The sequence below is a fragment of the Macrosteles quadrilineatus genome, unplaced genomic scaffold (assembly GCF_028750875.1).
Source record: "Macrosteles quadrilineatus isolate MER2022 unplaced genomic scaffold, UCM_ALF_1.0 Scaffold_8__2_contigs__length_117827958, whole genome shotgun sequence".
In the NCBI taxonomy this organism is placed as follows: Eukaryota; Metazoa; Arthropoda; class Insecta; order Hemiptera; family Cicadellidae; genus Macrosteles; species Macrosteles quadrilineatus.
Window position 1 is genome coordinate 2,209,372 of NW_026542601.1, and position 13,840 is coordinate 2,223,211.

General features: G+C 33.9%; 1 protein-coding gene across 1 annotated transcript; it reads left to right on the forward strand.

The window, feature by feature from the left end:
- Window positions 1-761: 761 nt before the first annotated feature.
- On the forward strand, window positions 762-12,631 carry LOC128999469 (pro-resilin-like). Its single transcript, XM_054426010.1, has 4 exons — window positions 762-785; window positions 10,142-10,314; window positions 11,008-11,326; window positions 11,800-12,631. The coding sequence occupies exons 1-4, from the start codon at window positions 780-782 to the stop codon at window positions 12,058-12,060; spliced, it is 759 nt and encodes a 252-aa protein (XP_054281985.1). The 5' UTR covers window positions 762-779; the 3' UTR covers window positions 12,061-12,631.
- The last annotated feature ends 1,209 nt before the right edge of the window (window positions 12,632-13,840 follow it).

A 13,840-nucleotide genomic window follows, 5' to 3' on the forward strand; every position in this document is an offset into this window, starting at 1 on the left:
GAAAAAAGAAATATGACAACTAATAACAAAATGACAGCTAAAATGATTAAGACAATGGTTATTAAAAGTAATTTTTAACTGCTATTTTGTTATTAGTGGTCCGATTTCTATTTTATTTATGTTAATTTTTTAGTTTTGTCAAGACCTGTAAAATGATTCCAAAATCGACTATACCTGTCATTTAAAAATTTTTAGCTACCCTTGCTTTTTTTCAAAATTAGCCATCATTATTGTAACGCCTCATTTCTAAGAAGGTTGCCGCAAACCGATTTCAAATATCTCAAAAGGTTCCAAATTTAAGGGGGGTGCAAGGTACTTTTCAGCCACCCTGTTTGTTTTTTCATATTATTCGTATTTTAACATAACTTTAATATTTTCATAAAGGCAGTATGTCTGATGTGTACAATCACTTGTTTATGTATTTATATCTAAATAGTGACACATCTATTTGTGTATAAGGCCTGATTAAAAACTCACATTTCATCCACTATTTCACACTCTAAATCAGCAAACTCACAAAAATTACACTTTCCCATACAATTACCACTTCTACCTTAGGTTCTTGTTCCTTCGGTTGATTTTCTTTGACAAAGCACATTACATCAGCCAAGTAAGGGGGTCCCAGTCGTCACCCTCCTCACCCTTCACTGGACGTCGGTCATCACCCCTGGTGTCGCGGGTGTACAAGGTCGCAGCTGTGGTCCAGCGGAGGATGTTATATAAAGATGTCTGAGACGCGACTGTCGTCAGTCAGTGATCTACATCGCCTCTCGCACGACATGAAGGTACGAATATCTGTAGCACTTAGAACATTGTTTTGAACTGTTGTGTTTTGTGTTTATGTATTCATTAGTGTTTTGGAGACGCATCCGTTATGTCTAAATTAAAAAACACTATTGTAAAAATTTTTTTATTAAACTTATGAATATCTTAAAATTTATTTTTTTTCATTACACTATTTTTTGTTTTATTTAGGTTTTTATGGTACTTATTTCTTTTTCTTTCATGAATTTGTTATATTTCAAACTATTTTTTGCCATCTATATGTGTTGGTATTATTGCTAATTCTACTTTTCTATATTGTCAATTTTTTACTGAATGTATATAAATACTTTCTAAACATGTTTTATTATTTTTCTTTGCATTATTTCTTTTAAAATTTGTATATACACATTTTAATTTTATTTTTTTCCATATTAAATTAGTAGTGTGTATAGTAATTTTATTGTTAAACATATTGTTAAACAATAAATTGCAACTTTCAAAAGTTTAGTTGCGACACATTCAGCAAATATGTTTATCTTTTTTTCTGTATATTCCATATTTACATATACATTTTATGTTGACTTCTCATATTTTTCTTTAATCAAAATTTTTTAACTGTAGTTTCCTTGTATTTGTTACTAGAGTCACTTAAAATAAAAATGTTTTATCTAAATTTTTTCCTTTAAAATATAGTAATAAATTGGTAGTATCTGTTATTGTTGTTACTGTGCATGTTCTCTATATATTCAATGTTTACATGGGTAATTTATGTTTGCTTCTTGTTTTATATTTGTTCATTCACACAATGTTATCATTAGCATTGTTTTTTGTGTCGTTAGGGAAGCTGCTGGGCTTATTAAACTATTATCCATCATTTATTTTTCTTATCCAATTGACGAATAAAATAACGTTCCGATATACTTCACGTATAGCTAAAAACCCCTCAACAAAATTAATGTCGAATTAAACTTGAAGAAGGTTAACCTTTAAATTTATCTGTTCTGTGATAATATAAATGATTCGATTGATTTGATGACGTTTGATGGAACTATTGTTTACATTTTTCAGTGGATCGTCAGAAGGTGTGGCAAGAAATAACTATTGGTGTTTGTTCCAATTAAGATTATCAATATTCAAAAAAAATCAAATAAAAATATCATTGGTCCGGTGCTAATTATGTTTCCCACTCGTTAAAAGCGGGGACAGATTTTTAACTACCTCCAGCTTTACAGCACTTTAAAAGTTTAAAGTAAAAGTTTTCTGAAAGGCAAATTAAAAAGGATTTTCTATAGTTTTACGTAATGAAGGTTCATATTTATTTATGTTTGTGCTGCTCTGAATTTAAAGAAAGTTTAAACAACCAAATAAGGAATAAGTGGTGTTTTTTACCAAAATTAAAATTAAAAACTTCGTTTGCGTATCAAATCCCACATCGTTTAATATAGTTTTTAATAATCAAAATTTTACAAGTCAACATGTTTTTATGATTATTTTCAATATCAATCAGGTTCAGAGGTGAGCTTATTTGGTCGATTTTTTAAAGTATATTATATATAAACACATTTTTACACAACTGAAGTCCTCACAGAGACCACAAAGACACTAACTTCCTAGACAATTGTTTTTTTTGTAAATGGAAGTAATAGTAGTTTTTTTTTTTTTTTAATACGTGTTGTGTAGTGGCTTATATCTTCAAGCCATCCTTCATTCCAAAGTTATATTGACTGTATAAACTATTTTAATAAAAATAAAAATTTTATCACCAAGATAAAGACAAGTTGTTTACAACCAGTTACGGAGTTGCGTTATTAAATAGTAACTTTATAATTTTAAAGTAGTTATGTCACGTTAAACATTCTTAGTCGCAAAGATTGGCCATTTGTAAAAAAATGGCACGTACCAGAATCTAAAGGGGCTGAACGAGTATCATAATTACCATTTACTAACACAGTACATAACGGTCAAGAGAAAGTTTTGAACAAACCATCAATTCAGGAGTAATTAATTCAATAACATGAAGAAACCCTTGATGATTTCTACGGCATAATATTGGGGTTGTTTGTATTGAACATGATTTCCTACTAATTACAATACACTGAGTTTATAGCAAATTACCTTAATGATTTTGTAATACTGCACATTAAAAATATTTTCGAATTGTTTATTGTATTTAGTACAGTTTTGAAAAACAATTCCTACATACAAAAATAAGAAAGTTTCCACGTTTGATATACAATTTTTTATTAATGAAGTTAAATATTATTTTGGATATGAGATTTCATTATGCAGCTTAAACTTTTCATAAATATACTTTTAGAAGGGAATTTTTATATACAAGAAACTAAAAGAATATTTGTAAACTAATCACAATCACAAAAAATCAGGTTAAGAAAATTAGGCATGATAAGCAGTTTTGGGTGAATTTAAGTTGTTTTGTAATACAGTACAATTTACTGCATTTTAATCTATTATTATTTTTTTAAGTTAAATATTTATTTAAAACTACTTTCAAACAGTATAGCAGGGTGGCTGAGTCGTCGTAGAACTTTTACAGTAATCTGATACTGAGAAAAGTCAGTACCTTTTTGATAGTTTGAAATAGCACTGAGTCACTGAGCTTTTGGTAAAGTTGACCATGACTAAAGGAGCAGCTGGTTCAAGTCAATTACAAAACTACACAGTCTTGTATACATAAAGTCCTCTTTAATTCATATTTTTCCAAATAAGCCCTTGTGTCGGGAGAATCTTGTAATGTAATGTCTGGTAACACTAAAAAAAATCTCTATCAACTCTCAAAACTAAAGGCTACAATGCTAACCTAACTCTGCCTCCCTGTATTTTAATCTTATCCCCTCAACTTCTAAAAAGTGAATACAGTCAAGAACAAGAGCACAATAGTAAGTCATCCTTCATAACAAGTGTCGTTTATAAAACACCCTTGATGTTGCATACTCCCTAAATGCATTTTATTACTAAACTTGACAAGAAGTCTACCTTTATAAGTCTTAAACTACTACCATATCGAGTTTCTGCATTACTATCGCGTACTCAACAAATGAACCTTAACCCCGGCGAAGTGGAAGTCAACGACCAATTTGAGGTACGAAGTTTAACAAGCTTCCGTAACCAAACCCTGCTCCAGTTCAGAGTTGCAACAAGCCATTCGCTCACGTCTGGACGTTTGTTACGTGGAGTGGAGCGAGCAAGTGTTGTGCTTGGGATGACAAGACCATAGATCATCGTGCTTGTTGAGAGGGCACTCAAACTGACGCAAGTGGGGACGCCGACTACCGCATCCTTTAGTGGTCATTGCTGCTGGGTTGTTGCAATTTAACTTTTAATTCAGATCTAGTTTTGACACCCTTTAGTCGCCAAGTGATTGTTGTTGGGTTGTTGCAATTTAACTTTTAATTCAGATCTAGATTTTGACTCGTGTGGATTGACTGGCAATCGTTTCAGTTGGAGATACACCGTAGTTTTTTGATAGTCTGTCATTGTAATCTGATCCCCAGTACAATTAATACAATTAATACCCCAGATGCTAAATATACAGTATACCAGAGTCATAAAAGTCGTGAATGCCAACTAATATAAACTACAAATAATGGATTATGAATACGTTACAAAAATGTATTATAACGATGGATCAAATTTATTCTCAGAGCTAATTAAAACATGGCTTACTGTTAAAACCTGCATACGTGTGGTTTCGTCAATTGGTCACGGTTGATGTAATTGGATTTTTTAAATTTTACTTATTTCAAATTCAACTATTGTTTAAATTTGACTTTTTCTCGTATAGTTCCTACTGGATTATAATCTTTCTAGTAAACGTTAATACCTGATGTTTCGTATGGCTTTCATAGGCAATTTCCTATATTTCTTCTGTACACTTAACTGTAAACATTTACAAGATTGTAATTAGCCTATATCAAACGTTTTATAACCACAATCGTTTTATACCAGTCATTCCGATCCCCTACCAGATAAATTGACCGCTATTGTAAAATTCAATATGTGCCGTTTGAAAAAATGTTCACAGTATAAAATTTATATATATCGAAAAGTGTTGTAAAACGTACTTTTCTACCCATATGCCAAAATACGTATTGTGGGGGTACAAGCGGTACAAGCAAAAACTACTCGTGTATTCTATTCACAAGTCTTTCCTCCAAAAAAACATAATTACCCAGCAGCATCAAGTGACAAAAACTAGTGAAACAACAATTATACAGTTTCAACATGCAATTTATGATGTTCGCACAATAGCATAGGCAGATGGGAATAACACCTTGGAGTTTATGAATGGGAAGTCGGCCAGTGGTAAAAACCATGATGTGGTAATGAATGAATGCAGTGTCAGACTGACAATATGTCTGAGAACCTGCGATGATAACCATTCTGTTGTAGATCTTATCTTAAACGCTCTCTCAATTGAGCAAGTGCAACGTTTTGTAATTACTGTGATTGTTCGTTGTAGGTCTTATGAACAGTTGTGGACGTTTGAGGTGTTCCTTGGTTTTCAAATCAATAGTTGTATCATGTTTATCAAGATTGTATCACAGACAATAACCATTGATTGGTCTATTGTTTGTGATTGTGTACAACAACTTTGGTTTTAGAACTGGTTTATCCTTAACCCTACATGACAGGTTATATTGTTATTTACCATTGTTATTGCCACATTGTTATTTACCATTGTTATTCATATTGCTATTATGAAATTGAGGTGGTATCTGTCTGTCTGAGCAGCTGTCACGGCTAAAATACTAAACTGATACAGCCAAAATTAAGCACAAAGATTTTCAACATACCTAGGAATGTCATAGGAATATTCACTTCTCTGAGTTCATCTCGGGCTACGCCCCTTGGATGTCCAAGGTTTTGAGGTGATGTTTTCCAAAATTAAATATTAATTGGTCTCCATTGAAGCATGAGAAAATTCACAATGTTTACCTTTCGTTGACATTTCAATGTAAACAATCAGCACGACTAGATGCTTATTTCACAATTCGAGATAAGACAGCTGACAAATTAAATACTATTTACAAATAATAATAATAATAATAATATTTTACACAACTAGAGGGTAGGTTTATTTATTTTAAAACTATAATAACTATTGTCATTGATTATCAATATTAAAATTAGCGGAAGGTAGATAAATTAAATTAAATTTTAAATAAATAAAATATATATATATATAAACAAAATAAATAGATAACATTTTACTTTCCAAAAATTTAATAACACGTACAATGCTGATCAAGAAGTTATTTACATAAATTAGGACAATACTAAATGTATATGTATTTGCTCTAAATTTCTACCTTGTATCAAGACTATTCAAAGTTCAAAATACCTTATAAATATAGCTCTACAGAAAACAAATTATCAAATTATTTACGTTTCAAATTATCAATATGCCACAAAACATAACTACGTTATGACCAAAACAATATTCGAATTACGTGATTTTATTGATTTCCTATACAAATAAACTGATAAAATTCAAAAAATATTTTTAATCTGGTCAAAAATATTGAACAACTTTGTAAACATGTCTACAAAATGCCGAAGTGAATCGCAGAATTCAAAATCCAAAACAAAACAATGATTTACGACTACACAACAGGACATCAAATACGTGATTTTTACCCCTGGAGGCAAAGTATTATTATGATACAATTATTTTAAACATCAAAAACAAGCAAAATAATAATTATCTTAAACATCAAACTACCTTATGAATATTCTACACAAAACTCTTGTAAATTAAATTTAACATTAATGTAAAATTTTAAATGTAGTATATTTTTAAACTTACAACTTGGTCATTAAAAACTGAAGACCCATATAAATATTTCTACAAAACAAGATGCGAATTAATCCCAATTATCTCAGAACAAAACGATTCCAGCAATTCCATGACAAAATATCAATTACGCGATAATTGTTGGCAGTTTCGGCTGCATTTTTCCCGCTCTGGCTACAATTAGCTGCAGTGTACCAAGTCCCATTACCATTGTCACCTTACGTAATGGCCCGGGACAGATCGTGCCGCCATTACTCGCATTACTTGGTAATTTCCAGGTGAAGGTCTTGGGCTTGTAACGCACTTCGCACATTACTTTTATATTACCGTGAGATTCACCCAGATTTGGAATCCTGGAATATACAGAGAACAACTGTACGGCCATTTGTATCTCAGAAAGTATCTGATTTTTAGGGGGTTATGAATCAGAAATATGATTTTTTTCATTCAAAATGAGAAAATGTTCTCAAAACAAGTTGGGTGCTGCTAGACGAAGGTTAGCGTCTCGTTTGAAGGTTAAATTTTGAGGGGGTTTGTGTTGGCCGATTTTCTTTCGGAGCGTTTTTGATCATGGAATACATTGTAGTCGTTTACATAAATTGATATCGGCTTTGAAATTGTTATTAAAATCAATAATTTATGGACGGATTCGTCCTAAAAGATGAAGTTGAACTATAGAACATCATCCCGTACCATTATATTTTAAGCAAACCAATTTACCATTCATCCTTTTCCATCATTCCACCATTCCTGAAAAAGAAAGATCAATCAGATTTTACTTTGGCAAAACGAAAAAATCAAGTTGAAATTCTGAAAATAGTTTTATATTTCTACAAAAATTAACTAGAAATACTTTCTTTGACAAAATCGGCTGAGGTTAACCGGAGAGGAGACGCAACGTACAGCTGATTTTCTTGATGCCAGATTTTCCTAGGCATAATAGGCATAATAGGTTTTCCTGGGACTGCTTTATCCCAGTAACACATGTATTGAAAAAGTATTGACAAAATATTTTCCTTTAGTGTTACGAAATAGTATATTTCATCACTAGGCGCTAGAGTAACTATATTTTTCAATATTCAAGTAACTCTATTTTCAGCACTATATCAAGTTAAACGACCGACGCAAAACCCAGTTTTGAAAATGTGCGAGGACCGAAAAAAAGATTGTGTACTGCACCATTATTAAGCTAATTAAATCACTAATAGATAATTTCGTACATAGTTCAGACTTGATTGAAAATACCGGTACTTTGATATTATAACGACCACACCGATAAATCCACTTCCAAATAAGATTCCAATTAATTAAAATAACATGATCTTCCTAACATAATTTAACCTAAACTAACCTAACCTAACCTAAAACATAGTCCACCCTAGGTCAGGTTAGGTTACGCTAGGCTAGGTTAGGTTAGGTTATAATTACTAGGTGTGGTCGGTATAATGCCAAAGTACCAAAAAACCTACATTCGTATGGTCAATATTTCATAAAAAAAGTATTAAAGTATTACTTTTAGACCTTAGTATTGGTTCCGAAATAATTTCCATTTCGTTTTGCTATTGTATGCCTACAGATGTCCCCGTTATTTATAAGTAATACGTATTACTCCGCTAAAACGCCAATAGATTCGAATTCATCAAATTTTTCGTAATGTTGATACTGCAAACTTCAATTTTATTGTAGTAAAAATATACTGTGACACGAAAGTAAACACAAAAATATTTTTACTTATAAAACGATGAAATCGTATTTTAATTTATCAAGACCATTTCATTACTCATAATCAGGGGACAAATTTTACCTTGAGAAGATGTACAGCTGATTTTCTGGACTCCATCTAATCGCTTCTCATAGGGAGGAATAGCTTTAGCCCAAAAATAGCTTTTTGAGCACGGTGGTGTGTTCATGTGTTAACACATGTAGTATTGAAAAAGCCTGCTGCAGTATAATAATAGAGACGTTCCTTTTCAGTCGGTAACCATCGAATGCTAAAAGCGCACACAAATCCTTGCTAAGTTGGACCTAGTATTTCCTAATCACCGTTTCCTAATGAGTAGTTCCTGAACCAGTGACTGTATTGTCCATCAATTTCGCAACCTTAACACCTTTCTCTCTTCCGCCTCCTTCCCGTTCATTTCCTTTACGTTATGGCATCTTTTATACCAATGAATGATGTTTTCAATATAACCTGCCGGGATATTTCTATTCGACCTTGTTTTATCTTGGCATATTTTTCTTGTACCATTAAACCAGCTGTAGCTAAGTTTACGTTGAAATTAAATATAGCTCGCAGAGTGCACCATTGTCAAAAGTATCACAATTTACGATACTTGAGTGATTTATTTGACATTAATTATGCTATGGTTAACATCAAGATTTTTGTTGTAGTTTTTTCCTTAAAAGGATGGATGACATACAACTTGAAGTAGTAATTATCTCTCAATTTAACCACGTCCATTTTCATTTTATAACTAGATGTTACTTCAATCTGAAAATAGGATATCCTCATAATCCATGGCTACATACGAAGGAACGTATTCAACTTGTTGAAGTATTGTCCATTATGCACTTCAACTTTTTGATAAATTTGTTTGATAAATATCTGTTAACTAGTTTGATAAATTTATTCAATAGATTGGGACTCAACTTACTGTTCCTCTATACAAGTTTGTAGCTCATTTCCAAAAATAAGTTTACTCTGCATTTTCAAAATTTACACATTTACATTTACACATTGCAAAAATTGTGTCACCGCATGCATAATATTACAGTCTGCGGCTAACTTACCCGGATAATGACAGTTTCATTGAATTTATCTAACATAATTACGTACGCGGGGAACCTTTGGTCTCATTTTAGTTGAGTTTGTAATTATTTCTCCGTTGTTTCTTAACTTTTCCGTCCTGGTGGTGGTGGTGTACCCGGGAGTGTGGTTTCTTGAGTAACTGTTGTACCGTATTATATCGTTCTCCACAGTTTCAGTCTAGGTTATGTTAGTGCGGTTAACCTAGGATTGAGTATCAACATTATGTTCAGACTGAGTCACATCCGTTACAGAGTTACTCTTCAGGGAGTAGTATATTGTGTCGAAAAACAACAAGTCAGTGGTTCTTGGTTTGCATTGAGTAGAGTCGGTTTGTTCAATTCACAAATCAACTAATTCTACACCTTAAAAGCAAGACCTACTGAGCTGTCCTTTTGTGTGCATGCGCAATAGGACTTTCTGGCTCAAAACTGTCTTATGATTTTACAAGGAATATTTCAATATATGGATGTAGTAAATATTTAAATTCTGAAACTGGTTTCTGTCTTATTACCGAATTTCTAACAAAGCCATATTAAAATATATATATATATATAAACTGGAGTATGCCACATCGACTGTCATAGTATCGTACTGAGGATTGAAATAGAATTTTAAAATTAGCATACTCTGTTATAAGCTCATTCCTTTGAGGCTCATTGAACCATCAACCATGCTCAAATAAAATTAAAACAGCTAATTTAAGAATTTGACTTTGTTTGACCTATAGTAATATTTTACCAAATGTTTTGCAGGTTTGCCTAAGCAGTTTAGCGGTGCTGATGTGCCTGGGGGCAGTTTGGGCAGAGCCCCCCGTACCTAACTACTCAACGACCAACGAGGATGCCTTCGCCCCACCTCCACCCTCCGCTCCGTCAGCTTCCTATGGTCCACCCTCGGCATCGTATGGGCCACCTTCACGCGGCAGGTAACCATAGGTTTAACTTGGTCAGAAAATTCATCCATAGATGTATTTGAAGTTAGTCATAGGGGTTAGCTTGGTTGTAAGGGTTGCTAGTTTTTGGTTGTACCCTAAGATAGGTTGTCTTTACCATCTGTTCTTGATAGTTCTTCTGACAGATCCGTTGCTGCATGCCTAGCTTCCAGATTATAAAACTTTTTTGAAGGTTTGAAAGGTAATTTGTTAGTAACTCTTCCCTTAGTTTCTTTGTCACGTTCCTTTCTGTCAGAGAGGACTACAATATAATTTCCTACTATGGATGATTTGAGTTTACTAAAAGAGTTGATCGGTTTGAAATTATGGAGATTAAGAGATGCAACTTATAAGGTTCTACTGTAGAATGAGATTGTAAAGAGAACTTGCTTCAGATATTTTACATTAGGTTTATACCTAATGTAAAATTGCTAACCTAAACCATTGCTATTATCAGAAATAGCAATGGAGGATTGCGAATTCTCAAATCCATCCAATGCAAACACTTTATCGCAGCTGATTTTGAATGCTGCTGATTTGGACAACTTGGATAAAACGGAGGATACATGTAGCTTAAGTACTTTACTGCTTAGTAGACTTAACAGTAACCCTGAAATAGACCGGATCAAAATCTTTGTTTATGAAAGTATGCATTAAATTTGTTTATAATACCTATTATTTTTACAGTAACAGGTTCGGCAACAGTAACCGGCACACGATGGCAGTTCTCAGACCCAGTGCCAACTACGGCGCACCTTCGTCATCCTACGGTGTACCGGGGCAGATCTCTTCGGCGCCGAAACGTCCAAGCTTCGGGGGCAACCGAGGGTTCTCCACCGGGGCTTCCTCTGGTGGGTTTGGAGGCTTCAGCGGGGGCGGTCACAGTGGGGGTGGATACAGTGGGGGCGGTCACAGCGGGGGTGGATATAGCGGGGGCGGTCACAGCGGGGGTGGATATAGCAGAGGAGGCAGCAGAGGAGGCTACAACTACGATGATGGAAGCTCGGTATGTATACAAAGTTGTTTTAATTATGTCACTAAATTATAATGCATTCCTACTATTGTAGCCCTAATCTCAGAATTGCTTCAGATACTTTTCAAGACCTTTTCTTTTAGGCTTGAGATACTATTTCACCAAATACACAAGCCTTGCAATAACCAGACTTACCAACGTACCAGACCAATAACAACCTCAAAAATCCAAATAGACCTCAATATTCCAACCAACCACTTACCACTGAGCCCTAAAAAACAAGGCTTCACTTTAACTTGTGATACGTATGTAACGTCTTTGAAAGAGGATTAAGCCCTACAAGAGCCTTAGTTGGCTCATTCTTGACTGAAACTTTACAGGAGGAGTAGACTGTACCGTCGTCGGTGGTTAAGAACAGTTAAAACCTAAGTAAACACACACAAAATAAAATAAAATAAAAAACGTTTAACTGCTGAATCCACACTGAATTTCAACAAATTTTTCAGGAGCCTGCCAGCTACCAGTTCTCCTACCACGTACAAGACGCTCCCTCAGGCAACGACTTCGGCCACATGGAGTCCAGAGAGGGTCACGTGGCCAAGGGCATGTACATGGTCCTTCTGCCGGACGGGAGGCGGCAGATCGTGGAGTACACGGCCGACGAGACAGGATACCATCCGACGGTCAGGTACGAGGGGACGGCCACTGGAGGCGGCTACCCAGCCAGCGGAGGCGGCACTGGCAGTGGAGGCGGCTACCGCTACTGAACACCTCTTCAGGAACACTCTGGCAACAATGACAACCCCCACGAGCACCACACCGTCGTACTTCGGCGTGTAAACCAGCGTCATCTTGCCGATTGTTTATAGCTTTACGAGTTACCAAAAGTTACCTTTGAAAGTCATTATATTAATGGCTCGTTTGTGACCAAGTTTAAAAACTGTACCTTTGACTTTTGTATTGAAGTAGACACAGACCAGCTGTAGCCAATTAAAAAGGAACTTAGTTGAAAGATCCACTCATAGTGTGATGCTAAATTTATTTTTCGCACATCCTTGTACTGTGATAGTTGATGAGGTATAAGAAGCTAGATTTAGTAATCAGCTGACCTTTCAGTTTAGCTTGGTGAAACAATTGTTGTATTCTATATAAATTTACATCTGCGCCCCCAGTCAATGGCTAAATTGGACTACGTAATTGTTTATCCAAGCCTACTCGTAAATCTGGCTTCAACTCTAACATGCGAATGGAGTGTATCCATGGTCAAGTGTTTTACATAGTGTGTATTTTGTACAAAATTATCTTCTTGTTTCATTCCACTCTATTTTAATATAAGTTGCTTTTAGCGAATTTCCCTATAGGGAAGTAGCTATTACCGTAGGTCTCATGGTAAGACTTAGGCCCGGGACCGATTTACTTTTTCATTTTAATGTCCCCAGAGGCCAAAAACACCATTCGTTCAAATTTTTATATATGTATATATATATATATAGATATATATATATATATATAGATTTATATATATATATATGTGTCCGTGAACACGATAACTTGAGTAATTTTTATCCGATTTTGATGAAATTTGGTTTGAAGGTGTAAGGCGGGATAAACTTGAATGAGTTCGCGATCCAACATGATCGGACCATGGGAACAGGGTTTTATGGGGGGTTTTATGGGGTAAAAATTGGTTTTTCTCACTTTTTACCCTCAAAACACAAAATTTCCCAATTTTTCTCTAAACCTTCTTAAAGAGCTTAAAAAAACAAACAATTCAGTATATCAAAGTGTTTTTGTACGGTTATTGGTTACGGAGAAAACTAAAAAAATGGTAAATTTAAAATTCCCATGTTATTCTTATGGAGAATATTGTAAAATGTTGTAGTTTGCTTGTTTATCGATATATTTTGATCAAACTTGGCAAATATTTTACTAAAAACACACTACTTTATTAGTTTCCTTGTAGCAGCAAACCTAGGTACTCGTTAAACCTAATGTTATTTAAATAGATCAATTGAAAATCAATTCGGCCAAATGGAAATTCGCTTAGACGGCAGGTTTGCTGCGGCGGGGGTATTTAATTTAACAGCTGTTTATGTAACATACTAATACTTCAATGTGATTCCGTTGTAAATAACATACATTACTGCTAATGATGTATACAGTACCATTTCACTCTAATTTTAAGGAAAGATAGATTATTGTTTTAGCTTTTCGAGTCTTAAAAATTAGAAATAAAATTTATTACGAAAACAATTATTCATTTTTAAATTATATCACCACAGTAGTTTTGTTCTCTTGTGTTTTATGTTCTTGTATAAGGTTTAGCTTTAACTTTAGTAAATAGTGAAGAAGATGTAGTTTTAATTTAATTGTAAGTATTTTCACAATAAAAGTTTGCACAAATACGGATATTGTTGTATGTATTCCTGCTTCCCATTAGGATGTATAGCCTTGATGTAACTCCAAACGTAAAGCAAATTTCATATGGATAAAACCGTCTAACTTTAAGAGATTGTAAAAGGAATGTGTTGGACTAAATTAATTTCG